Consider the following 27,813-nt stretch of genomic DNA (forward strand, 5'->3'; position numbering starts at 1 on the left):
GTCTGTTTGGCGCTTTAAATAATTTAGTAACTATAGCTAAATTTCTTGACGATATATTCCAAAAGGAACTATATAATTTAAGAGCGGCATCGATCAGCACAACGTTTCCATTGCTGGAGCGCAATATGCCAGTTCATTGCTTCCTTCCTCTTCCCGCGGTGCACCATACTGTTCAAGGTTAGCGCCTCACAGAGCGGTGATAGGACGCGCGCGGGCCGCGCTCGCCTTTCCTAGTAGATGTCTGCACACGTGCGCGAGCTTTCGTTGGGGAGTCATGGTCAAGAATAGAATCGCCCAATGGCTGGTTGCGCGGTATTTGACGTCATATAGACTTTGCCAAAGTTCGCGTTTTCATGGTCCCGCTTTCTATTACAAGTGTCTTCTTGCCCGGTTTAGAAAGTGTTGTAGTGCCCTTTTCACTGCTCATGCTGGCTTCAACCTGTCTTAATTGTATATGTAAGATCATGTGACAATAAATAAGGTGACGCGTGGTGGCGCTATTAATTCCGAAACCACCGATCTACTTGTTTTAGAAGCGTGAAAGCTTAGATCCTTTGTGTGCTCAGAGTGTGCTGTCGACTGTGCGAAGTTCTGCGGACGACGGTGGATTCTGCATTGTCTTAGGGTTCTAATTGTGTTGTTCCATTTGTGCACGCCATTTTTATTGTATTTTAACATTAGCGTTAACCCTTTGCATTTATTTGTTGCGTTAATACTTGCCTTCATCGTAGTGTTCTTGCGCGGCTGCTGAAAAGCCCTTCAGCATGACTCGTGTCCTTGTTGCCGGAGACTCAATGTTGAAAGATCTTGCAGGATCTTTCACATTGGGTTCCTCGGTCGATGTCGAGGTGCGCTCATTCAGTGGTGTGCGCATCGAGAAGTTGTTTCCCTTGATCGCCGAGAGCCTGGCAAACACGCACGTGGTGGTTCTTCATGTCGGAACTAACAATGTCGGCGAAGAACCACTCACGCGGATTGCCAGGTTCCGGGCACTAATTTCTCGAATTCTTGATGTCAACCCATGCATCCGTATTGTGGTGTCTGCAATTCTGCCGAGACAAATGAGTTTTCTCAAGTGCCGGTGGGCGCTGACTGCTCGGGAATTGGAGACATCCAACGCGGATGCTAGGGAGACGAATGCCATTTTGCAGGCGCTGTGCCACAAGAATGGCTACAGGTACCTGGACAGCACACGCGAGTTGTCGGGGATGCTGAAGGCCGACGGCGTGCATCCGACACAACGCGGTAGCCAGGTGAGTGACTTGGTCATAATTACTGTGTAATGACATCATCCCTGGTAGGCGCGAATTACATACGGCGGACATCGCTCGCACGATTCTTTGACCATACTGTCCGACCGCGCCATGAGATATCTTGCATATGCGTCATGGAAACATTATGGAGACTTGCGGGATACATTGCGCGGACATGTCGATTAAGACCGTTTGTGCGGCGCGTTTGCTAATTTGTACGCTCAAATGCAGTGTTCGATTCCTTCTATGTCCTGCACCTGGCACAAAAATTAGGTGGCAAACTGAACTATCTGAAGTTTTGAAAACAAATTGTGTTGAAAATTATGCCAAATAAATATGTACACTTAATTGAGCTGTTGACAGGTGATAGCCCTGGATTATAATTGGAACACATATTTCTGCCATGAGGAAACAAAGACAGAGCCTCTGAGAGCACAGCTATTTACGTGTAGGGTGTAGACGTTCCAGATGGCTACTGTCGAAAGATGTCCTTGATAGTATATGCAAAATTTGCTGTCTGGTGGTGCAAAAAATTAGACACGGACGACCGAATAAAAGACACGGACTAGCGCATCGTGTCTGTCGTCCGTGTCTAATTTTTTGCGCCTAAAACCATTTCTAGTCATGTACCAACTATCCCAACAGCAGACGTTACTATGCCGTCTGGTGGTTGTTTTGTCTCCAAAGCAGTGCATGGATATTAAGACATGATTTGGGTGTCCCATGTATAATATAAACCCTACACTAAGTAGTTTACCATCAATGTCCTTTATTTTATCAGTGTACACTGCATAAATATTGAAAGCATTTTTTTAATACGACAATGCTAAATGTGTTTCTGTGTCTTTCAGCTGCTGGGGCGCCTGCTGCGTGAAGCCATCAGGAGTGTCGTTCAGGAAATTCGTCAGAGCCATGACGAGGTGGTGTGGCAGCAGCACCAGGTGCAGGAGGAGCATGAGGAACTGCGCCGCCAGTATGGTGATCAGTCTAATCTGTTGTCACAGCACTGGAGCAGTGACAACAACTTTCCTGTTCTTTCTTCAGACTCAGAGCCCGATGTAGCTCCCACAGGTTCTAGCACCAAAAAGACATGGGCAGCTGTAGTGCGCACGTCTGCTTCTGCCACTGTGCAGCACTGCACTGCAGCTGCAGTGACATCCACAGTCACAGAAGCAGACACTGCATTTGCATACCCTGCACTGTCAGCAACTGCTGGGGTAGGTAACAGGGCCTTGGCTAGTGCTGTTGCTGCACAGCCAACAGGAAAGTGCCCTGTGCATGCTCCTGCACTTGTTGGTGGTGTGTGGGTGCACCACAAGGCGCGCAAGACTGTGCCAGCTACTGTGCCACTGTCCTCTGCTGCTGCTATGCAGAGCCCAGCTTCTGGTGGCGGTACACTTGATGCTTGCTGCATAACAACCAAAGTGAGCCCCCAGCCAGAAGCTGTAGTGCTAAGCAAGGGCAGTGATGCAGCAGCAAACAGCTCTTCCGGGCCTTGTGGTAAAGGCCAGGTAGAAGTGAAAAAAGGTGCACACCTTGAGCAGAATTCTCATGTAGTTAATGGCATGAAGAAGCGGCCAACCAAAAAACGATTTGCATGTGCTCCTGCACTTGTTGGTGGTGTGTGGGTGCACCACAAGGCGCGCAAGACTGTGCCAGCTACTGTGCCACCGTCCTCTGCTGCTGCTATGCAGAGCCTAACTTCTGGTGGCGGTACACTTGATGCTTGCTGCATAACAACCAAAGTGAGCCCCCAGCCAGAAGCTGTAGTGCTAAGCAAGGGCAGTGATGCAGCAGCAAACAGCTCTTCCGGGCCTTGTGGTAAAGGCCAGGTAGAAGTGAAAAAAGGTGCACACCTTGAGCAGAATTCTCATGTAGTTAATGGCATGAAGAAGCGGCCAACCAAAAAACGATTTGCATGTGCTCCTGCACTTGTTGGTGGTGTGTGGGTGCACCACAAGGCGCGCAAGACTGTGCCAGCTACTGTGCCACCGTCCTCTGCTGCTGCTATGCAGAGCCCAACTTCTGGTGGCGGTGCACTTGATGCTTGCTGCATAACAACCAAAGTGAGCCCCCAGCCAGAAGCTGTAGTGCTAAGCAAGGGCAGTGATGCAGCAGCAAACAGCTCTTCCGGGCCTTGTGGTAAAGGCCAGGTAGAAGTGAAAAAAGGTGCACACCTTGAGCAGAATTCTCATGTAGTTAATGGCATGAAGAAGCGGCCAACCAAAAAACGATTTGCATGTGCTCCTGCACTTGTTGGTGGTGTGTGGGTGCACCATAAGGCGCGCAAGACTGTGCCAGCTACTGTGCCACCGTCCTCTGCTGCTGCTATGCAGAGCCCAGCTTCTGGTGGCGGTACACTTGATGCTTGCTGCATAACAACCAAAGTGAGCCCCCAGCCAGAAGCTGTAGTGCTAAGCAAGGGCAGTGATGCAGCAGCAAACAGCTCTTCCGGGCCTTGTGGTAAAGGCCAAGCAGCAGTGAGCTTAGAGGGTAGTACCACAGTGTGTGGCAGCAAGAAGGCAAAACGCCGGCATAATAAAAATAGAAAGCTTGTTAAATTACAGGAGTGCCATGTTTATACAGGTGGAGGAAATCTTTCTATAGGTAGCAAGTTTACAACATATAAGGAGTTCAGGGCTAGCTATGAGGAATGGAAGAAGGAAGGGTGCCACCCTATGCGTATTTTGAGATCTGATAAAAATCCACTTTGCACCGAAAAAGATACAAGTGAAGCAGACTTTCCATATATTCGAGTTACATTTGTCTGTTGCCATGCAGGGCATGCAACTCCGAGAGGACAGAATATTCGGCCCAATCAGCACTTCAATGGGACAGGATGTAAGGTTGCACTAAGACTTGTGCTGCGGTCTGTGCCACAGCCATACTATGAAGTGCTTAACATGTCAGAGGTGCACAACCACAAAACAGGCCCTAAAATTTATGTATGGTATGCTATGAACCGTGCACTAACTGCTTCAGAAAAAGAACAGCTTAAAGATTTAATTTCCTGTAATGCCACATCAAAAGACATACAGGAAGTTGTTCTAGAAAAGACTAAAAATTCATTACTTCACAGGATGTCAGAAACTTAAGGCACGCAACAGTTCAAAAAATAAAGGACAGTGCACATCATGGAGCGCTTCTGCTAGAAAAAATAGATAAATTGTTTTCCGAAAACACTGGGTGGAAGGTGCATATAGAAAAAAATGCAGATAATGATCTTTTGTACATATTGCTGCAGTCAAAGCATATGGCCCAGTTAGCAGAAAAATACCCTGAAGTATTGTTTTTTGATGGTACCTATAAAGTGAACAAAGAAGGGTATGTCTTGCATTCGATTTTGTGTGAGGATGGAACTAGCCATGGCAGGCCCGTGTGTTACGCATTTGTTCAGCGGGAGACATCTGAAATATTAAAATCCTTCCTGGAGACATTCCTGTCTTTGAATCCGATCATAAAGAAAAAGTGCAAAGTTGCAGTAATGGACAAAGATCTAAATGAAATGAACGTAATTACTCAGCTTCTGCCTGAATGTAGGATCTTGTTGTGTTCATGGCATGTACTAAAATATTTACACACTAAAGTTATGCAGCAGGATTCAAAAAGCATTGATAAAAAGAGTGTAAAAGATATCATTACCAAACTGGTTTTTGCACACACTGTGGACACTTATGAAGAGAACTTACTAAATTTGGAAACCTTACTTAAGGATGACAGAACCCTTTTGGAATATTTTTATAAAAACTGGCATAGTTGCAAGAGCATGTGGGTTCATGCTTATCGTTCTAATGTACACAGTTTAGGAAATAATACTAACAATCGAATGGAAAGTCATAATCAAAAGCTCAAGAGATATTTAAGACGTGAAATGCACTTGGTTGAATCAGTGAAAGCTTTGATAAGCTATGTTACCCATGATGCTCTTGCAGTTTGCCATGCCCAGTACAGAGAAACAAAGATGTGCATTGACACCAGCAAGACTGACACATTTTACATGGAAGTGTCAGCAAAATGTACAGAGTATGCAAAAAAATTGGTATGTAAAGAGTACGAAACATACATGAAAAATCCAGGAAAATGTTCAGCTTCTGGTGACAAGCACATTGTTTCCGTTGGCAATAAGTGCTATGAAGTCAGTGATAGAATGCGAGCGTGCATATGCACATTTAACATGCAGTACAAGCTGCCTTGCAGGCATATCCTGGCTGCTAGGTCAGAAGAAAACGAGAAACTTTTCGATGAGTGTAGTGTACCACAGCGCTGGCTGAAATCTGATTTTGTAGACACCGATCTGACAATGTTACCAGACAAACTAAACATTCTCACGACGAGCATAGCAAAAAAGGCACAGCCAAAGCTTGATACTCCAGAGGCTAGATATAAATATGTATATGCACGGCTCTTAGAACTCTCAAAGGCAGCTGCAAACATATTAGCCGAGTGTAGCGAAACTGAACTTAATGAAAAACTGGGCGAGTGTGAGGATTTCTTTCACAATCTTGTGACTTATTCTAGAAACAAGAAAGAGCATTCAACATTTCCTGAAATGGCACAAAGCAGTGAACAAGAAATTAGTAAACGGGAGTATGTAGAAAGTGAAGAAGAACTGAGCATTTCAAAGACTGATGTAGACCCAGATGATTGCATTTTAGTGAGGTCTGTAAATGATAATTCCACCAATAAAGACTGCATTGCAGATGAATCAGAAGACGTGCCAGGCGTAAATAACTGTACAGTAGTCTCACATGAACAGAAAATATGTCAGGCTCTTGTGAAAGGATCAGACCTAAGCCTCATGCCTAGTAATGCTGCACAGCAGCTAACAGTGCTTAGCATACCTCTCGTTCAATCTGCTCGCGGCCGACCACGCAAGAAAAGAAACATGGATCACACAAAGCAAGGAGAAAAAAAGAGGTGTACAACTGTTTCTGACAACTCTAAATTTAAACAGCAGGCCTCATTGCCACATCCTGATGGTGAAACAGCACAAGGATGTAATGATGAAATTGCCAAAGCTATTTGTGGTTCGCATAATTGCAACCCTTACAGAATAAACATCTCTGAATTAAGGGCCTTGCAAGGCACAGGGTGGTTGTCAGATGCAATTATTAATGCAGCATTACATATTATATCTCGTCAATTTCCTGGTATTTGTGGGTTTCAGGATGTTCTTCTTGGAGAGAGGTTAAAATTCAAGAAGCAAGACAGTTTTATTCAAATTCTACATGTTCCTGGGCATTGGGTCACTGTGACAAACTATGGAGCCCCTAAGGATACTGTTTTTCTGTATGATTCATTGGATCAGCCCATTCCATCTAGTGCCGTACTACAAGTAATCAACATCATGCGTCTTTCTTCTAACACTCTTAATGTTCATGCTAAAGCAGCACAGCGTCAAGAGAACAGTTATGACTGCGGTGTTTTTGCTATTGCAAATGCGTTTACCATTGCATCTGGCGTCGACCCTTGCACTGCTACTTTTGACAAGTCTCTAATGCGCAGGCACTTAATATCATGTCTAGCAGATAAAGAAATGATTCACTTCCCTTGTTCTGATATTCCAGTGCCTAGGGTAACGCCAAAGTGGAATTGCTTCATTGTTACAAAATGAGTTTGATTATTACAAGGAAAAATTAGACCTTTGGACTGCCAGACAGTGCAAAACCCCCGATATCTCCCCAGATTTTATCTTAAAGCAGTACCCAATTCGTTCTCCTCAAGTTTACAATAATATAACGCCCCAAAAAAGAAGGATCCTACATGTACATTACATGTTGTGGTTGCATGTACAGCCTCACGCACTTTTCGCTATATCACGCGAGTGCCCATCATGTGTCATTTTAGTGCCTTTAAGCGGTGATAATCAGCGAGACCGGCAGAAGTACTCTCCAAGTGCACTAAGCACTCTCCTGTGCAAGAGTTGTCTAATGCAATGTTCTCTTGAGGACAATGTATGACCATATTGTCACGCGCCATGGCAAAGACGAAGACGTTGTAGTGGGGCTGGGTCAGAGGCTCTTCTGTCAGACTGAAACCTGCTGGAACCTGTGCGCTCTGTGCGCTCTGTGCAGTCTTGACTAGACAAGCGCTAGCTGTTTACCGGTAATTAAATACTCCCCGTAACATCTTTTTGGTGGAGGTTGCGGGTTCTATTCCACCCGGCCCTGGATCTTCGGAGCGGACGCCACGTTTCTCCTGCCTCCATGGCTGAGGACAGTACGCAGTCATCGCAGCCCGCGCCCGCGGCTCCAGCAACCGTGGTCCTTTCGCAACCCCTCGACCCCGGCACGTTTTGCGGCACGGACAACAATGATGTCGACGATTGGCTCTTATTGTACGAACGCGTCTGCAAGCACCACAGGTGGGATGAGACCCTAATGCTCGCCAACGTCATTTTTTACCTACGGGGCACGGCTTGCGTGTGGTATAACACGCACGAAGAAGAACTGACGAGTTGGGACGTCTGCAAGGAGAAGATGCGCGCATTGTTTGGTCGATCGGCCGCGCGACAAATGACAGCCCGGCACGAGCTGGCGACCAGAGCTCAGACGTCCACGGAATCGTACGTTGCATACATCCAAGACGTGCTAGCCTTGTGCCGCACAGTTGACAAAGACATGCCAGAGGCAGACAAGGTTGGCCACGTGTTGAAAGGCATAGCTGACGATGCCTTCAACATACTTCTGTGTAAGCACTGCACCACGGTTGACTCCATCATCACAGAATGCAGGCGGTTTGAACAAGCAAAAAGCAGACGGATTACTCAGCGCTTTAACAAACTCCCGAACACAGCTGCGACCTCCTCGTGCGAAGATCCCATGACGCCCCCTCCGTTCTCGACGCCTAACCACTTGGCCAGGATTTTTCGCCAGGAGCTCGAAGCCATGGCTCCAGCCGCTTATCAGGCACCTGGTCACGACCATTTGGCGACAATATCCCTCATTCAGGCCGTCGTCCGTCAAGAGGTTGCAAATATGGGCGTTCTAGTTCCACAAGCCACCAGTTATGCTCCTCCGCCCATGTGCCCTTCCGGTCCTCACACTGAACACCACGCCGCCCCAATTGTTGCTGCTGCCGCTTCTGCTCCCCGGTTCACACCCCGCTACCGAAACCCATCTGAGTGGAGGACGCCTGACGACCGCCCAATCTGTTTTTCTTGCTCTCGCGTCGGCCACATTTCACGCCACTGCCGCAATCGTCGGAATTACCGACCAAGCTTCCCTGGTGACCGCCGCCAAGATCGTGGCCAGTACTCTAGCACATCTCTTCTCGACGACCAATTTCCGGCCCGTGATCCTCACCATCTGTCTTCGCGCTCTGAATTGACCTACGCCGATGTTGCCGCACAAGGACACTGGTCCAGCCGATCGCCGTCCCCTCAAATTCGCCAGTTGCGCTCCCCTCAACGCCGTCGCTCTCCTTCTCTGGCTTCCTCTGGCCACCACCCGGGAAACTAGCCAGTGCAGCTCCGGGAGGTGAGGCTGCATTGACGACAAGGACCGAAAAACCTCTCTTGAACCCTACTTCCAGACGCAATTTGCTCGGTGTTCTCGTCGGCGGTGTGCCCGTTACTGCTCTCATTGATACTGGCGCCCACATACATGTTCTTAGTTCTACGCTCCGACGCCGCCTACGCAAAGTGCTGACACCTGCCGTCTCTCCTACTGTGCGAGTAGCTGACGGCACCCGAACACCGGTTCTTGGTATGTGCACTGCCCGCGTGACTGTTGCCGGTCACAAAACTTCAGTTCTTTTCGCTGTTCTAGACACTTGCCCTCATGATGTCATTCTTGGTATTGACTTCTTGAGCGCCCACTCTGCCCTCATCGATTGTTCTACTGGCATTTTGCGGCTCGAACTGCCATTGTGTCCTGATTACGCCGCATCAAGTCACACTCGCCTACGTTCCATGGAGTTTCTACGACTACCCGCGCAGGCTGCTACCTACGTCCTTATGTCACCGTTTCCACCGGTCCCTGATGGTGAATATGTGGTCGCCCCCCTCACAGACCTGATCCTCTCGCGCAACATCGCGCTTCCTCATACCATAGTGGTTGTTGCCAACAACAGAACGCTGCTTCCAGTCCTCAACTTTTCTACTTCGACCCATGTTCTTCCTCAAGGAATTTCACTAGCCGAACTGTCACCTCTGGAAGAATGTACTGTTTCTTTATTCACTGCTGACGCTGAGCCCACGACCCAACCTGTCATACCAGCGCGAACCCAGGCACTTCTGGACAAAATGATATCCCCGACCTCTTACCGTCCCAAAGTGAAGCCCTCCGTGGTGTCCTATTTTCGTACCTTGACGTATTTGATGTTCAGAACACTCCATTAGGCCGTACACAAGTCGTGGCCCACCGCATCGACACTGGAGACGCCAGCCCCCTTCACAAGCACCCTTACCGAGTGTCTCACTCTGAGCGCCAAGTCATCGAAAAAGAGGTTGATAAAATGCTTGATAAAGATGTGATCGAGCCTTCTTCTAGCCCCTGGGCATCCCCTGTAGTGCTTGTGAAAAAGAAGGACAACAGCTGGCGGTTTTGTGTCGATTATCGCCATCTCAATCGGGTAACGAAGAAGGATGTGTATCCTCTTCCCCGAATTGATGATGCGCTCGACTGCCTCCATGGTGCCAAATATTTCTCGTCGCTAGACCTCCGCTCGGGATACTGGCAAATTGCCGTCGATGAGCGCGACCGCGAGAAGACCGCATTCATCACACCCGACGGCCTCTACCAATTTAAGGTTATGCCTTTTGGGTTGTGTAATGCTCCTGCAACTTTTGAACGCATGATGGACACTCTTCTACGTGGTCTGAAATGGTCAACCTGTCTTTGTTATCTCGATGATGTAATCGTTTTCTCGCCCAGCTTTGACAGCCATCTCCCTCGTCTGTCGGCCATTCTCGACATATTTCGGCATTCTGGCCTCCAGCTCAATTCATCTAAGTGTGCCTTTGGGCGCCGCCAGATCAAATTACTTGGACACCTAGTCGACGCTACTGGCGTACAACCGGACCCTGACAAGGTCCGTGCCGTCCGCGACTTCCCGGTTCCACGGTCCACGCAAGAAGTACGCAGCTTTCTTGGGCTCTGCTCCTACTTTCGCCGCTTTGTTCTCAACTTCGCGAACATTGCTCGACCCCTCATGGACTTACTCAAAAAGGATGCGGCCTTTTCGTGGGGCGCGGAACAAGCGACTTCCTTTGCGTCGTTGATTTCTGCCCTCACTTCACCACCTGTGCTGGCTCATTTTGACCCGGCTGCTAGAACAGAACTTCGCACCGACGCAAGCGGCCATGGCATTGGTGCTATCCTCGCCCAAACACAGAACGAAGTCAACCGTGTGATCGCGTATGCTAGTCGTCTTCTGTCACCGTCGGAGAAGAATTACACCATTACTGAGCGGGAGTGCCTAGCTCTCGTCTGGGCTGTCGCGAAATTCCGTCCGTACCTATATGGACGGCCGTTCGTGGTCATAACAGACCATCATGCGCTCTGCTGGCTCTCGACACTTAAAGACCCCACAGGAAGGCTCGGCCGTTGGGCATTACGGTTACAGGAGTACACGTTCTCGGTAGTGTACAAATCTGGCAAGTTACACGACGACGCTGACTGCCTCTCCCGCCATCCCACGTGAAGGAAGACGACGCTGCTTGTCCGCTGGCCGCTTCGCTCCTGCCCATTTTCAGCGAAAGGTCAGGTTTTTCTTCCTTCTGGCACTCACCGTTTGTTGGCCGTCTTCCGCGAACGTCTCCTGCTCCCGGACAGGCCAGAATTTCAGCCTGGGAGGCCTTAACCTTGCCTCAATCTCCCTTTTTGCGGCGGGCCTTGGCCGCCCAACTGGCTGATGGCCCGTACCCACTAGCGGGGCATGGCGGATGTTCGGCCTGCGGCTGCTGGGCTGCCGCCGAGGCCTCCTTCCGGCGGACGCCTCGCCACGCTCGAATGACTCTGCGTTTTCGTCGGACGGAGACCGCGTGCTGGCCGCCGTGGGTGCTGGGCTCCGTCCCGGGGGCGTGCCTGCTGATGCTGCTGCTGATCGTGGGGAACGGCCTGATGGTGTCGGCTTGCCCTCCTCTTCCGCTCGTAGCGTGGTGGATGAGGCTTTGTCCGCGTCGTTCCACCGCGCTGTGGAATGCGAAAAGCTGATAACAGACATTTTGTTCGACACGAACTGTAAAGTGACCAACAGCCACCGTTCCCAGATCCTCGGTCATCTTCGTCAGCTTGTGCAGGAATGTGCGGACATGCGGGCTGTGGCGGCGCGCCAGTGCGGCAAGGCGGACGAGCTCCGGGACCAGCTGGCACAGGCTCGCCTGGCTGCCTCTCCGGTCCTCCAGCCTGCGGCCTCTTCAGGCCCAGCGGACTTAACGTATGCTGCGGTCGCCCGTGGCGGTCTTCGTCCTGCATTTCCGCCTGGGCCTGGTGCTGCCGCTGGTCAGGCAGCTCTGCTCCCGGGTGCTGCCCGTGCCGTCGCCGTTGGACCCCAGCAAAGGCGAGACCATGCGCATGTCATGTTTCTGACGCCCCTTGTACCCACGGGCACTGCCGCTGAGGATATTAAACATATCTTAAAAACCAACGTCGACCCCGCACGCGAAAATCTCGGTGCCATTTCCGTGCGCAGGACACCGCTTGGCCTCACGGTTTTGTCGGACGATCTCGCGTCAGTTCAAAAACTTAAAACGCTCCTTGAACAGAACCCGGTCACTAACACCGCAATGTCGGTGCGCTTGGTACAACAGCGTAAGCCGCATGTTAAATTGACCGGGGTCGACCCGGATGTCCCGGCTGTCAATCTCGTGGCGCAGATTAACTCGCGCAACCCTGACCTCCGGCTGGACCCGTCCACTTGCGAGGTTCGAGTTTCTTTCAGGGAGCGTTCGGGTAATTTCACCCACGTGGTGGCAGTGGATCCTCCTGCGTACCGGTCTCTCATGGGTCGCGGGCGAGTTTCCGTGGGTTGGACCTCAGCTACGGTGGTGGAGGACGTGCACGTCCCTACGTGCACGTTCTGCGCTACCTATGGTCACGGCCGCCGTTCGTGCCCTGTTCGGCAGCATCCCGAGAGGGCGGTGTGCACGCGATGCGCGGGCCCGCACCTCGGTGAGCAGTGCACGGTGCGCATGGGGGATGCTGCTGTGTGCTGCAACGAGTGTCGCCGCGCGGGCCACCCCAGTTTTCACCCAACTGGGGATAAGGCCTGCCCTCTCCTGATGGCCAGGGTTGCGCGGTTGCGCGCTCGTACTGACTATGGTTAGTTTGCTTGTCCCGGCTTCCGTGGTGCGGTGCGGCGGTCTCCTCGCCCTCGCGGCTGCCGGGGGTATTGGGTCGCGCATGCGGCCCTACAGGAGTCTCCTCTTGGCGCCGTGGGGGTGTTGGGGATCGCCGCGCCTTTTTTCCCGTTTTCATCTCGGTGTTCCTCCTTCTTTCCTTCTTCTCCCTCTTGGGTGCTATCGCACCTCCTTCTGCCTCCTTCGTTCCACCTTTCTCATTCTTTCTGCCTGGGTGGGCCGTGTGGCTGGGATTTGTTGGGTTGCGGCCGGGGTTGATTGGCATCGCGGGGTGGCTTGTCCTGTTTCGGTGTGGGCGCCGGCACTCTCTCGTTCGTGCTTCTCACCTGTCGGCACCACGTTCGTTACCCACAGCCATGGCTGACGCCTCGCCGCTTCGCTTCCTACAGGCAAACCTCGCCAACACGCGTGATGCTACACGGCTGTTGGTGCAGCACATGCTTGAGGGTGACTTTTCGTTTGCCCTGGTGTCTGACCCGCACACCCGCGACCACAAGATTCCCCACGTGCCCCGCGATATTACAGTGTTTCACTCGCGGGAGCACCCGCGTGTTGCTCTCCTTGCGCGGGCCCCTACATTCAATCTATTTCCCATATACGTCTCGCAACTGATCGTGGCCGTCAGGTGCGAGCGAGCCGCACTTTCGTTCGTACTCGTTGCTATTTATGCGCCGCCCCATCGCCCTCTCGATCCCTTCTTGGACGAACTGTGGCAAGTATTTTCTGATGGCTCAGTGCGATCGTATATTCTGGGGGGCGACTTCAATGCGAAGCATGCGCTGTGGGGGCCCGGGCCCGGAGATGTGCGCGGCGCGCAGCTCGTGCAGTTTGCCAACGCTAACGCCCTGCAAATACTCAACAGCCCCGCGTCGCTGCCCACTTTTGAGACGCCGTACGCTCGCTCATGGATCGACGTCACGTTGGCGTCTGTCTCTCTTGCGAGCGCGGGTTTCACTTGGCAGGTCTCCGACCGCGACAATCTTTCCGATCACCGTTACGTCGAATTTACTCTCTTTGCTGCCACGCGACGTCTGGAGCGTGTCCTTACGAACTACGCAAGAGCCCAGATCCTCGAATCCCTACGATTGCATCCGTGGTTCGAGAGAGTTCACTACGCCTCTTTAACATCTGGGCATGCGCTCGATAGCGCGGTCGGGCATTTTTATGCGATATATGAGGGGCTCCGTCGCCGCAACCTGCGTAAAGCTAAACCGCGTGGCGGCAAGGCAAATGCGTGGTGGAGCCCTCAGCTCGCTGAGGAGCGCCTGCGTGTGCGTGCGATGCGTCGTCGCTTTCAACGGGCCCGCGACCCTGATCTGCGCTCATTTTACAGGACGCAATATGCGTCGGCTTTCGCAGCCTACAAGCAGCACATTCGTAGGGCCAAAGACGCGGTGGATCGCGCGCTTTGCCAGGATATGACGGCTCGCAACCTTTATGGTTCGCCGTTCAAACTGGCGTTTGAGAAATTACACTCCGCGACGCTCCTCCCACCGCTTGAGACCTCGCCCAACGTCCTCACGTCATCGGTGTTGGCGTCTGCTTCACTGCTGTTGAGTGAGCATGTCGCCACGGATGACCCGGGTTGCGATACCCCCTTTCACGCACGACTTCGCACGCTCGCGTGCTCTGATTACCCTCCCGTGCCTGACGATCACGCCTTTACGCTCCCGGAGATCGAGCATGCGCTGTTTCAGGGCAACTTACGTTCGGCGCCGGGGTTGGACGGGCTCACCGGCATGTTCGTTCGGAATCTGTTTCGTATTCACCCTTCCTTTTTTCTTCTTTTGTTTAATGCGGCCCTCCGCCTGGGACACTTCCCTACGTCCTGGAAGGAGGGACGCATTATTTTCATTCCAAAACCTGGCCGGCCGCCTCATTTACCTTCAGCTTATCGTCCTATCGTGATGAACTCCTTATTCGGCAAAGTACTGGAACGATTACTAAATTCTCGGCTCTACTTTTTTCTAAATTCTAATCACCTCCTTCACGATTCCCAATTCGGCTTTACACATGCCAGGAGTGCCCCTCTCGCCCTGTATGTCCTGAAGCAGCGCCTGCTCTCGCTCAAGGCATCAAAAATGCCCGCCGTTCTGATCTCCCTCGATTTTCAGGGCGCTTTCGATAGCGTGTGGCACGCAGCGGTGCTGTTCTTTTTGCGCAGACACCGCTGTCCGGCCAACTTATACCACCTCTTGCGCTCTTTCCTCTCGGGACGGCGGGTGGTGTTCCGGGCGCGCGCGGGTGAGGTGTCGGCTAGCCCGACGATCGGCAGTCCGCAGGGCTCCCCCATCAGCCCCTTACTGTGGAACTTGATCGTCCACTCCCTGCTCAGCCTTCCCATGCCGGACGGCGTGCACTTACAGGCGTACGCGGACGACACCATTGTGTTGCTGTCTGGCACCTCGCGCCTGCAGCTGCAGGGTCTGGCAGAATCTGTCTTATCCTTGATTTGCAATTGGGCCCGGCAAAACAAGGTCAAAATTAGTCCGTCAAAATCTTTCTTTGTCTTCTTCAACAATGGGCATATTGGCACTTCCAAGAGGCGTCCGTCTATTCGTCTAGACGGCGCTTTTCTAAAACATCAAGATCACATTAAACTTCTCGGCGTGGTCTTTGATGATAAGCTTAATTTTCACGCCCATGTTGACTTTCTCAAGACTAAAGCCGAGGTATTGGTTACTCGCTTGCTGAATTTCGTACGTCTGCATTACAGGCTACGTCCCGTCATTTTACGACGCCTTTATAGACAGGTTCTGCTCCCTGCTGTTGCGTACGCATCGCCGGTGTGGTGGCCCGCTTTCCCTACCTCGCACCTCACTGCCCGTGTGCAGTCGGTTCAGCGCTCGCTTCTGGTGGCGTTGACGGGCGCCTTCCACACGACTCGTACGTCGGCATTGCAGATCCTGGCCAACTGCCCACCACTCCCATTGGAGCTGGATCGCCTCAATGCCGAATTCTCACTATTCGTGTTGCGCCAGGTGACTCATTTTGCCAATGAGTCGTTTGACCCCCGCAACCTGGAACGCCCGTTCGACCCGTGGTCGCGCCATCCGCGGGAGCTGTACCGATTGCGGTTCTCCCGATTGACGCCCCAACAGGCCTCACGTGTGTGTGCCACACCTGCATACCACTTGTTCACGGACGGTTCGTTTACGAGCGTGTCTGCGGGCGCCGCTTTCGTGGCTTTTAACCCACGTGGTCATCTATGCGCTGTCCGCAAATACAAGGTCATAAACGCGTCAGGCGCCTACAGCGCGGAGGTGGTCGCCTTCACTGAGGCGCTTCATTACCTCACTACGCTGCAAACATCCTCGCCGGTGCACATATACACGGATTGGCTTTCTTTACTCCTTGCCCTCTCCAACATCCGTGACGTTGACGCTCGTGTTGTCTACTGCAAGCGCGCGTTAGCGTCGCAGAGCGCTGCTGGGCGCCATGTCTACTTGTACCACGTCCCGGGTCACCGCGGCGTCCTCGGAAACGAGCTCGCGGATTCCGCTGCTTCTTCAGCGGCCACCACGGGTCTTTTGAGGGAAGTTCGTATGTCAGTACGTTCGGTCAGGGCGCGTCTCCATCGCTTGTCCCGGAATGTATGGCATGGCGTCTGGCAACGCGAGGGCGCAGGCACATCCCTGTATCAATGGCTCCCCAGCGTTCACGGTATCCCCGAGTGGTGTCCTCCTCACCGCTCGCTGGTGCATCTCCTCACGGGTCACGGGCACTTTGTGCCCTACCTGTTCCGTTTCCGTCTGCGCGCCGATAATCTGTGCTCGTGTGGGACGCGGTGTGAGGACTTATCCCACTACTTGCTGGCTTGTCCTCACACCGCGCAGATTGTTGCTGAATTGCGTGCGGCGGTTCGGGTGGCTTCCATCACCCCGCCTACTTATCCTCTTTTACTGCGCTCGCGGAAAACCCGCGCATTACTTATTCGCCTTTCTGTTCTTATAGCTCGGTCAGTCCCCACTTCACCTCCCGCCCCTGCTGTTTTGCCCGATGCCTTTTAATTTTTTTTGTCTTTCACTTTCATCTTCATACTCGCACATATTACTTTTGCATGGCTGTTTCTGGCCATCGCCACTGTTTATGCCTACTATGGCGGGGGGAACCCCGTGGCCGATGCCTTAAGCTGCATGCGTCATCGTCATCGTTTACTGTTCCCCTTCCTACCCTCTTCCTGTGTTTCCTTTTCCGTCTGTCATATTTCTTGCGTTTCTCTCTTGGTCTTGCCCTTTTCTCCTGTTTTTCTCTTCTGTTTCTATTTCGTCCTGCAGCCACCCGTGTGCCGCAGTGCTGCCCACCATCAACTGGCCGCCTCCTGCGGTTCCTGGCATCAGCAAGGCGCTGCCCCACGCGTGGCTTTCCTGTGTCTTAATAAATGGGATCGGGCAGTTTCCGTGGATCACTGCCGGGGAATTTTTTTTTTCTTTTCTTTTTCCCTCTCTCCAGGAGCCCATTTTGTTTTCTGCGTTCAGCCTTTTTACTTAGTATTCACTGAGCGCCGGCACTTCGCCTTTCATTTTGAACTGCTCTGTCTCCGAGACCTTTTTTTTTTTCTCTTTTAATTGGCTTTCTTTAAATCTCTGTTTGGGTTGCTTCTGTAACCCCTTTTCATTTATTTCCTATTGGTCTTCTACCTGCCATACCTCTTTGGTGGTGCGGGTTTGCCCCTTTTTATTTTTTTTTTTTTTTTCAACTCCGGGGCACAGAAAAAGCCATCCCATTGAACCACCCGTCTCCACTGAAACAGACCCCGACACCTGTGTCTTGGCGATAACAGACTTCATCCATGTGGCCGACGAACAACGTAGAGATCCATCGTTGCTCTCTATTATTGACCGTCTGCAATCCGGCACCATCGACCCTTCACTCAACATGTTCTTGCTTCAGGATAACGTTCTTTACCGCCGCAACATGCACCCCGACGGCGCAGAACTCCTGCTCGTTGTCCCGCATCATCTGCGCAGGGACGTCCTCGTCCAGTTTCATGACGCCCCCACTTCCGGGCACTTAGGCGTCTCGAGAACTGATGATCGCATACGACGACGGTTTTTCTGGAAGGGCCTTTATCGGTCCGTTCGCCGCTACGTAACATCTTGTGACCTGTGTCAGCGTCGCAAGAAACCTGCGACCTAACTTGCTGGTCTACTTCATCCAATTGACGTTCCAACCGAGCCGTTTTATCGAGTGGGCCTGGACTTGCTCGGTCCCTTTCCAATTTCCACGAAAGGCAACAAATGGATTGCAGTCGCTACGGAGTATACCACTCGATATGCAATTACTCGAGCGTTGCCAACCAGCTGCGCCACAGACGTAGCCGACTTCCTACTGTATGACGTCATCCTCCAACATGGTGCTCCACGTCACCTGCTCACAGATCGCGGTTGCTGCTTCCTCTCTCGTGTGGTTGACGATCTACTTCGATCATGTGCTACTCGCCACAACTTCACGACCTCATATCACCCTCAAACCAATGGACTCACCGAACGCCTAAACCGTACACTGACCGACATGCTTTCCATGTACGTTTCCGATGACCACCACGATTGGGACGTTGCGCTTCCGTTCGTCACATTTGCATACAACTCATTGCGTCATGAAACTGCCGGCTACTCACCCTTCTATCTTCTCTTTGGACGTCATCCCTTACTACCCTTTGACACCTTGCTCCCTTCTGATCCAGCCTCCCCGTCCACGACTTCCTATGCGCAAGATGCCATCACGCGTGCGCTCATCGCGCGCACAGTCGCCCGCGCTCGACTCTCGTCATCGCAGATCGCACAGAAGGCCACTTACGATCGTCGACACCGGGATACTGATTTTCCACCGGGCTCTCTCGTCCTCCTCTGGCTCCCATCTCGTCGTGTCGGCCTTTGTGAAAAGTTAATGTCGAGGTACGTCGGGCCCTACCGCGTGCTGCGCCAGGTGACTCCTGTCACCTATGAGATATCTCCCATGTCATCCACCTCATCGACTGCCGCCCCACGAAGTGACATCGTACATGTTTCGCGCCTCAAACACTACAACTGTGATAACCCATTTTGACCACAACAAGCACCGGGACGGTGCTTCATCGGCCAGGGATAATGTCACGAGCCATGGCAAAGACGAAGACGTTGTAGTGGGGCTGGGTCAGAGGCTCTTCTGTCACACTGAAACCTGCTGGAACCTGTGCGCTCTGTGCAGTCTTGACTAGACAAGCGCTAGCCGTTTACCGGTAATTAAATACTCCCCGTAACAATATTATAGTGTTCTAGCGTGATATAGCTAAAAATGTGGGAGGTTGTACGTTTTACATTGTTATGTTGTTTATATGCTTCCACGTTTAGCTCTACAGCCATTGATTTTAGGTCTTTGTACAACTGTCTTTGCAACTTTAGCTTACAAAAAGTAAATTCTGTTCATTAGAAAGCCTTACTGCTCAGGCTCTGACCATACCATTGCAAGCCTTTTGATGATGAAAACTACAGTGGTGCCTGCCTTGAGTTAGTGTGTTCAGATAATGTCAACGAAAGAGTTACTGTGACCTAAAAACTGTGTGTAGCTTGTCTGTATGTTCTTCCAAGCTTGCTGCTGCTTGTGCGCTGTGTCTAAAAGGTAATTCATTTTAAATAATGTGAACATGTATCCCTGAAGTGCCTGTGATACTAGAAATTTCAGCTGGAGGGACTTCTAAAATCGTTTTTGGCATTTATGAGTTATTCAGAGTGATATGTAAACCCATATGTGAAGTTATACCCCAGTCACATGTGCTCTTTCGAGGACCATAGAAAATCAATAATCATTGACATCGATGAGTTCTATTGGCTCCCTTTCATTGGCTCGCACAAACAAGCCAATTGTAGGAATGTGCATTTCAATTGGGATTGGTTTCAGTGATCCCTGAAAGTGAGTGAGTGACATTTATATTAAACACTTTTGCCTTCTGATCGATCTTTCAATGTTTTCATTAACCCAAAAGTTGTACAAAATTTTCAGTTAGCAATATTTAAAGCATTGCAAAAATTATAACTGCTACTGTACTGAGTCATGGCCAATTAACACAAAAATTGCAGTCCTCTAAAACACAGCCATCATTTGGCTTCCTTTTCTATTTAATTCTAGGGTTACTTCACTCCTGGTGACTGTCTAAATGTCATATGTCATGTGCACTGGTTTACTATATTTGCATTGATATACGCCAACTTGCATTTGTATTCTACATTTAAAACAAGTATTTTTGCTCATTCCACTGCTTTTACTCTTCAAATTTCATAAAGTTGCATTTCTTGGTCTACACCATGTAATAAGACAATTTCTCTGCATGTGTGGTTTTTCCAGAAAAAAAAGTTTATACTACTATAGCATGCTCATCTCTCTTAATGAAACGTAAGCTGTTGCATAGAGTGCATTGGTTTTGATGCCTATTGGCATATAAAATTCCGAATAACCCATGTAGATGCTGCAGGCCAAAAAATGCAATTTTGTTGCAGTATTTGAGTGAGAATAAAGCAGCAGTGAACATAAAATTTCTTTTAAAGAATTTTGAGTATAAAAACACAAGTCACTATATATAAGCAGAAAAGAATTGATTCTGCCTGAATGTGTGTGTAAGACTCCACCTGCCAAGAGGTGCAAGGTAGGAGTCTGCTTCAGTAGACTGAAAGCTAATGCAGACAGCAGATGACAATCTAAATTGCTATTTCCAGGTGTAAATAAATGTTTAAAATTCATATTGCAATATATATTCCAGTTTATTTATTATTCTTTCTCAAACAAAGCATCATTGTTAATACAATATTCATATTTAATATATCCTGTTCACTACTAGGAAATGTATTGTAGCAATTCAATGCCATTACCCTGGCTACAATTCGTTTTAACACAGTCTGCATTACTCTCATTCTACTAAAGTCTCTCGGCGGAGCCTGACCGCTAGAGAGCGCGTTCTCGGGTGGCGGATAGAGAAACGTTCCATGATATGAAGCTGCATAAAGCTATTTCATTTCATGGGGCAGGCATTTATGCCCGCGGACCAACAGGCATATACCCTGGTTTATTACCACAATGTTCATATTTATTATTGCTGTGTATATCACCTTTGCTTTATACGCATCACATTTAAATGAAGCAATCACTAGTACATGCACATTATGGCAGCTGAATGACCATGAGCATGTTGCTACACAACCCAAGGTTGCGGCTTTAATGCCTGGCAGCAGCAATTGCATTCCAGTGTATGTAAATAAAAAGCGAGAACATAGAAAAAGCGAGAACATAGTATATTTAGTTCATGATAACATGAACTCAAGTTCAAGTGCCAAATTAGTGCACTAACATGTTCAAAGCATCACTTTTCTGAAACAGTTTTTGTAAGCAAGAAAGTTATAGACCAGGTGTTCAAAATTAAGCTTTATGGTTTTCGTAAAATTAGGCACTGGGAGGCACGCGAAGACCACCTGTGCAAATAAGCTATGTGACCAGGGGGCACAAAGTGAGATTATAATTATCGCTGTAAGCACCCAATTTATCTAAAATTGAATAATTAACTTTTTATTGACTGCAGTAAGTGGGTATGTTTTTATTCAAAAGTTAGAGGCAGTCGTGTTTCTACGCAGTATCAGTTGGAAATAATTCTTCTAGCATGTCTCTCCTCCGAGATATCCGACTCCAAATTTTAATTGTCATTCGCATGATTACGCATGTTAGGATCGGCGCAAAGCTCCTCCCTGATGTGATGCGGCTGTTGTGTCTGGCATTTAGTATGACAACGGGGCAGAGGCATTGGCAAACATAGAAGAACCCGGAACCGCTGTTGTAACACACGACCATGTACCCTATAACAATGGCGGGAGCCGCCATGGTGAGATAATGGTGCGAGTGGAGAAGCTGGAGGGCAGTGCATGTGCGTGATGGTGACACTGCGCTGTCATATCTTGATTTCGCCAGCCGAAAGGCAAAGGGGGACAGTTAGCAGTGAAACTGTGTAGAAACACTACTGCCTCTGACTTTTGAATACAAACATATCCACTTACTGCAGTCAATAAAAAAGTTAATTATTTAATTTTCGTAAGATTGGCTGCTTACAGCGACAATTATAATCTCACTTTGTGCCCCCCTGGCAACATAACTTATTTGCACAGATGGTCCTCGCATGCCTCCCAGTCCTTAATTTTAAGAAAACCATAAAGCTTAATTTTTAACACCCGGTATATGGTGGATATGATTATTGTGGCCAGTGTGAGGATACTTCACCTGCCACCAAGAACATCCAATGTCTTGATAGAATTTGTATGTAGTAATCAACCAGTTAAAGGAAACAAATTCATAATATTTACCCCACAAAACAGCATTCCAGATGATTGAAAATTAGAAGTTGCTCACCTTCATTTTTGGTCATGAAGCAATACATTAATACCAAAAATCTACGAAATGTTACTTGATTTAAAAACTTTGTATACTAAAATTTAGTAAGGAATATGTTTGTTGAGATATCAACAACTGAAACTTCAGCATATGGGTTTCAGCTACGGTGGGTTTTGAAAAAACATTTTGAGGTGGAAAAACTCAGTGTATCAAAAAGCGATGTGTTGGTATTTGTGGGGTAAAATGCACCCTTTTTTAAAAAATGTTCCTATGTAAGAACTTGCTCATGATACCACAACAGTCTCCTTTAATTTTCAGAATGTGGTGCTGCCCTGCACTGCCCCTTGAATCGCTTAAGTGAGATTGGCCCACGGAGCGTGGATTTCGATATCACACGTGCACTGCAGGTTTCCTGTGCTGTAGAAATTTGTATATGGTGCACATTTACGTGATTTTTTTTTCAGCTGATCTGCTGTATTAAGAGATGTGCTAATGTGGTACCAGTCATGAAAAAAGAAAATAATTGGTACACTAGCCTTGTGCACAAGGAACAAATAGGAAATCTCAAAATACTAATACTGACTAAACTGAGCAATCCATGCCTGCAATACTGTTTCTACTTAAGCTCAGTATTACACACTCAGAAAAAAAAAATTTTTTTTTTCTTTCCCTAGTCATTAAGGACGTCTGGCACCATGAGGCGCCAGTATCACCACTGTTGATATAGATATAGAAGAAATAAACGTTTAATATAACTCCATCAAATTGAATTACAGAAGTCAAGGCCCTTGTCAGCAATAGTGCTGTAATTAAGCTAACTCCAATAACGTAAATATTCAATTGAGTTTATTTTTTCATTAGGTGGACTGCAGTTAAATACAGTTAAATATGAGGGCCACACTTAGAAGGGAAAAATGTCATGTGGAACTGTGACGCTGTAAGTTGAAGGATGTGTGAAGCTTCATTCGGTGTGCATGCAAAGCTTTACACTGATAAATTAGTTGCTGCCCCTGCTTCCGACTTGGGCACTATTACCAAGACACCGATCATGTGGTCAATATTAGCGAGTTGGATTTGGTGTTTTGTGGTCTGGTCGAAATGGCAAGTAACTGTGTGTGCATGAGGTCACAATCCAAAAACGCTTGTTTGCTTGGATTTAGGCGCATGTTAATGTATCCTAGGTGGTGAAAATTAATCGGGAGTCCCCCATTATGTCATGCATCATAAAAAAATTGTGGTTTTGGCAGGTCAATTTAACTTTTCTAACTGTGTGTGCACCAAGCACTGACACGTGGTGCTTAATTAACATGTAACATGTTGACACCTCAAGTGAACATGTGAATGATAGCACGACCCATTATTGATGTGGGTTTGCGTTGAAGATGAAATGCATACGAAAGTCCGAATTCACCATAACAATATCTGGCATAAATGAGGGTAGCCACGAATGTATGAGTTTCACAAGTCTATGTTAGTACCCACTGAAAACAAACAGCTTCATCTTGTCCTGTGTGTTGTAAGTTGATAGTGAGCTGGTTGCACACTGTACAAACTGAAGTACCAGGAACTTTGATTTTTTTTTGCATTTTTGCCAAATGGCTTGTGTACATTGCAGTCTCCATAATGACAGTGTCCATATATGACCTTAGAACCACATGCATCATCTCCAACTCTGTGAGCAAGCCATGTCTCTCAGGTGGTCAGGTTGACCTACTTGATTGATGTGATTAAGACAAGGGTAGCCATTTCATTTTTGCGCGTCGCCACCCCACTGCACCTTACGGAGTGTGGTGACAGTGTGGCGACACCAAATATTAGCCAATTTCATTCAGAGGCAGAAGATTTGCTCTTAGGTTCAGGTTACAGAACCTGTTACTTTAAGTGGGAAGGAAGGCAAATGTATAGTTTTCTTTTTTTTAAAGCATGGTGATCAGAGCAAGTTGGTTGATGTTCATTGGTAACATTTTAGCACAAAATCAACTACACAAGGATTAAAGGGAGCACCACCCAACACAAGCCTTGTGTCGTGTGGTTTGCCCTTAATGCTTCGTGCAGATTTTTATTGCACTGGAATGTTAACGATGTTCATTTTCGTTGAGTGACTGCTTGCATGAGCACCCAACCAAATTTGTAACATTTTTGTTGGAAATGCATCACTCAATACAAACTAAACTAGTGCTGTTCTAACACGGGAGACACATCCAATTGCCTGAAAATAATCTACACGCACATTAAACATGCTGCCAGAGTCATATAGTGCTAAAGTGCATTACAAAGTATCTGTTTGCAGCATAGTCTTGTCTCGGTGCCAATACTACGCTGTTCAGCCTTGCCTTTTAGCTCAAACTGCTTCTCATGGTCTACGTCATTTATCAGCATCATTTGACATTGCTTTACTTCACATTCTTGCTCTAGCTGCTTCTGAAGTTCTTGACTATCAATTGCCCACATTCTATGTTGCTATGCTTCATGTTCTTGACCAACTCTGAATGTTGTAGTGCGTAGCATCGCGTTGTGTGCATTTTTCTCACTTAACTTTTTTTATTTGTTTCTTCTATCACCTTTTATTCCCTTTAGCCCTTTCCCCAGCACAGGGTAGCCAGCCGGTACTTACACTGGCCAACCTCCCTTTCTTTCCTTCCCTTTATGTCTCTCTCTCTTCATGTTCTTGAGCCAATAGGTGCTGATGCTGTAAACCGTGTTTCACAACATACAAAACGCATTCTTGTTTGACTAGACTCTTCTTCCAAGCCTTTCTCCACACTGATTACATGCGTTGATAAGACACCCAAAATGCTCATTGCTCACACTAATGCATAGCTTTTAAATACACTTGGTGCCACTACACCTGGCACTCTGACGTCATGTTTAAGTCCTATGCCCCTTCCAATGCACAATTTTCTTTCCTAAGTTTATACCATGTCATACCACTGCACAGATGTGTTCCCCTCATTCATGCACTTCTTTCCACATACACCTATCTCGCAAGAAACGCCCCCTTCAGTGTTAAGTTAAATAAAGAGACAAAGCATCACTTTAAAGATCTAGAAGGACTAATAGGAATCAACTAGGTGCCTCACTGGATCGCATCAACAGGGGTTTATTTATTGCCAAACTTTTCTTCTCTCTCACTCTAATAGAAACCAACCGTCTCTAATCAGGCTGACTGCATGTTTAGAAAATGTTATTGATCGTAAATTTTTGGCCAGCAGGGCAGGCACTTCTAGGTATTGACATCAGTAAATGCAGTTTTCTGTCAGTGATGAAGTTTTGGTTTTTGTATCATGTTGTACGCAATTATTCAAGTGGCAGAATATTTAGGCATGGAGGAAGGAAAGAGGCTAGGAGGGAGTACAATGTCATACAACTAGTCTTCGCAAGCCAGTTCTCTGTGAAGCTGTTCCCTCCGCATGTTTTACTCTCTCGTGCCCAATTCAGCTGAATACACGACATCTCATCCATGGACTTAACCATAATGTTTGGTTTACGATAAGCTTTAACCTATGTACACTTCCCTCGGTGCCCTGCCAACTGCTCTGTGCACATTTTGTTCTGATGTGCATGTGCAGTTTTGGTTTCTTCTTGCAGCACATAATTTTCTCGTTACAATGTGAAAGTGCAGTAACAGCACATTGCTGCCATGCCCATTCCATCCTTTTTGGAAAGTGGGCACTGAGTGCAGTGGCTCTTGGAAGGCACTAAACCCTACTGTGGCATGATGGCGTGCTGGACCAACTTTCATAGTCTCGCTTTCACCATGTGATGCCGCCTCCTAGTTCCTAGTTGGGCTGCATGAATATTGCAATGGCTGCATGGCACAATCTATAATGCCTGTTCTTAAATGTGCTCAATTGGGCTTAAGAATGATTGATAATATCAATTGATAATTAAAGTAACTGTGAATGGAGGTGCAGTAAAGTGTAATCAGTATGGGGAGGTTAACATACTCAGATGCTTTTGAGAAAAGTGGAAATGCTGCATGCTGCATTTTTTATTAGGATCATTAAAGCTTTAAGTGTGTCAAGCGTGAGACCATAAAATATGCAGCTGTCAGAAATAAATATGGCATAATTGATATAAACAGGACATATGCTGCAACGTATTTGGGACCACAAACTGAATACAAAGAAGCTTTCGCTTTGACAACCAGCTTATTTTTATGACACCAAGTACTAACATTTTGAAGATACTGTTTAGAGTGTTGCCAATGTTATAGTGGAGTCTTGTGAGCTTAAACATGTGGTCCTCTCAAAAGTAATGTTTTTGTGTATTGTGACAAGCAATCTAGAAAATCACTTATGCAGAAATAAAGTAAGAGAGATTGTAATTGATAAATTGTAATTGATAACGTTAAGCACCGTCACACCTGACACATTACATGAATGCAGGAGTATGAATGTCAGTATTGGGTAGCTTCCATAAAGAACACCTTGTTGTTAGTAGAGTATCATCTTCATTATGAATTGCAGCTTTCTTTTCCTATAGGAGTGTGCATTCAGACTACCATGGCAGCACTGGCAGTACTAAAGTGTCTCTGTCAACACTTCGTGCAGGTGTGTCTCAGGCACGAAACACTGCAGGGGACACTGGCAGTGGTTGCGGCTGTTTACAACATCAGCAGCAAAGGCCCTGTTTGTGAACTTGAAGTCCTCTGTGTGCACGCCACAGACTACTACTCTACCGTGATCAAGTGCCTGGACAACTCCAGTGGTGTTCATATTATATGTGTGGAGATGTTCATGCGTCACACCAGTTCATGTTCACATGGGACAGCTGTGTAGGAACTACAGGAGGCTCAGTGTGCAAGGAAGGTTTTTAAGCACACCTAAGGGAATCGTCTGAGGAGACTGCATTCACAACATGCCGAGATTGTATCTGGGAATAAACCAAGAGCCATTTATACTCGGTTTGTTTACTCCCATCATAGGTCTGCTAGAGCTGGTTCACTCAGTAACAGTCTGTAATGGAGAAAGGGGCTCCAAACTTCACACTGATATAGAACCTTCAAAGCGTTGGCTGACACTTTCAGGGCTAATCATTTACACATACACGAATATCCACCAAAGTGGACAGAAGGATGGTTATTGCAGTAGCTTAAAGGAAAACTATAGAGAGAAAAATTACTTGAGCTGTATTGGTAAATCACCATTATACAATGAAACAATGGCATTCATACTATGAGATGTTTGGTGAACCAGAAATAAGGCAGGAATGAAACACTTGTGGTTACGCCACCTTGGAGTTCCCACACCAGCTCAGTGTGATGACAGTGTCTGCTCGAGACTAGTCAATTTTTTTTGTTGGCAAAGGTGGCTTATAGTGTTGGAGGCAAAGACAACATAGCAAGTTTTAAGGACTTTCAGTAAGCCACTACAGCGAAAATACAATAACTTGTAATCCGTAACGTCTCACTCACGCACATATACTTCAGTCTCTGCATGAATGCAAAGTATGGAGCTTTGACGTTCACATTTTATTTGAAATAATTAACTTTTACTATGAAATTAAAAGGCCCCAACCCCTCTCAGTTTGAAATTTGCTACGTAGACTCCGCCATGTACCAGACTACAATTAACATAAGCAGCAAGGATTTTTTGAAGTGATGCCCTGACAGCAAAGTTACAGGTGTTAGATGAAAGAGTGCATGGCCACTTTCATTACTCTCCCCTCTCCTCCTCACAACATACTCTCATCAACTCTATGCAATGCTGCAAACTATAGGTGTGGTCAACATACCAGAGAAAAGGCTCCTCTGTTGCATGCCCTAAATCGCCCTCCCTGCAATGCTGACTGAATGGAAGTTTCATGAAAGGTGCAGCAGCACATAAAGGGCGACCCTCCACCCTTCCCAGAATATACAGCTGGCTCTTGTCACAGAGCTATTGTGCTTAGTTGGCTGATAAATTGACA

The 27,813-nt window shown here is 48.0% G+C and overlaps 2 protein-coding genes across 3 annotated transcripts in view; one reads left to right on the plus strand and one right to left on the minus strand.

Moving 5' to 3' along the window:
- LOC119449490 (post-GPI attachment to proteins factor 2-like) overlaps window positions 1-27,813 on the minus strand; it is a 354,194-nt gene that overhangs the window by 32,203 nt on the left and 294,178 nt on the right. The gene's annotated exons all lie outside the window — the stretch shown is intronic.
- Window positions 395-27,097, plus strand: LOC119448197 (uncharacterized). Of its 2 annotated transcripts, none has more exons than XM_037711633.2 (3): window positions 395-1,253; window positions 2,105-2,231; window positions 26,457-27,097. In XM_037711633.2, the coding sequence occupies exons 1-3, from the start codon at window positions 765-767 to the stop codon at window positions 26,540-26,542; spliced, it is 702 nt and encodes a 233-aa protein (XP_037567561.2). In that variant the 5' UTR covers window positions 395-764; the 3' UTR covers window positions 26,543-27,097. The 2 variants fall into 2 exon arrangements, with proteins under 2 accessions (XP_037567561.2, XP_049521196.1); XM_049665239.1 differs by lacking the exon at window positions 26,457-27,097 and adding an exon at window positions 18,984-21,129.

Source organism: Dermacentor silvarum, chromosome 4, assembly GCF_013339745.2.
Source record: "Dermacentor silvarum isolate Dsil-2018 chromosome 4, BIME_Dsil_1.4, whole genome shotgun sequence".
NCBI lineage: Eukaryota > Metazoa > Arthropoda > Arachnida > Ixodida > Ixodidae > Dermacentor > Dermacentor silvarum.

What these genes read in the sequence shown, in the direction of transcription:
- LOC119448197 (XM_037711633.2), top strand. Translation starts at nt 765, where the DNA reads ATGACTCGTGTCCTTGTTGCCGGAGACTCAATGTTGAAAGATCTTGCA. An exon ending in CGACACAACGCGGTAGCCAG is followed by an intron (nt 1,254 to 2,104) that starts GTGAGTGACTTG and finishes TGTGTCTTTCAG; the next exon opens with CTGCTGGGGCGCCTGCTGCG. An exon ending in GGAACTGCGCCGCCAGTATG is followed by an intron (nt 2,232 to 26,456) that starts GTGATCAGTCTA and finishes CACTTCGTGCAG; the next exon opens with GTGTGTCTCAGGCACGAAAC.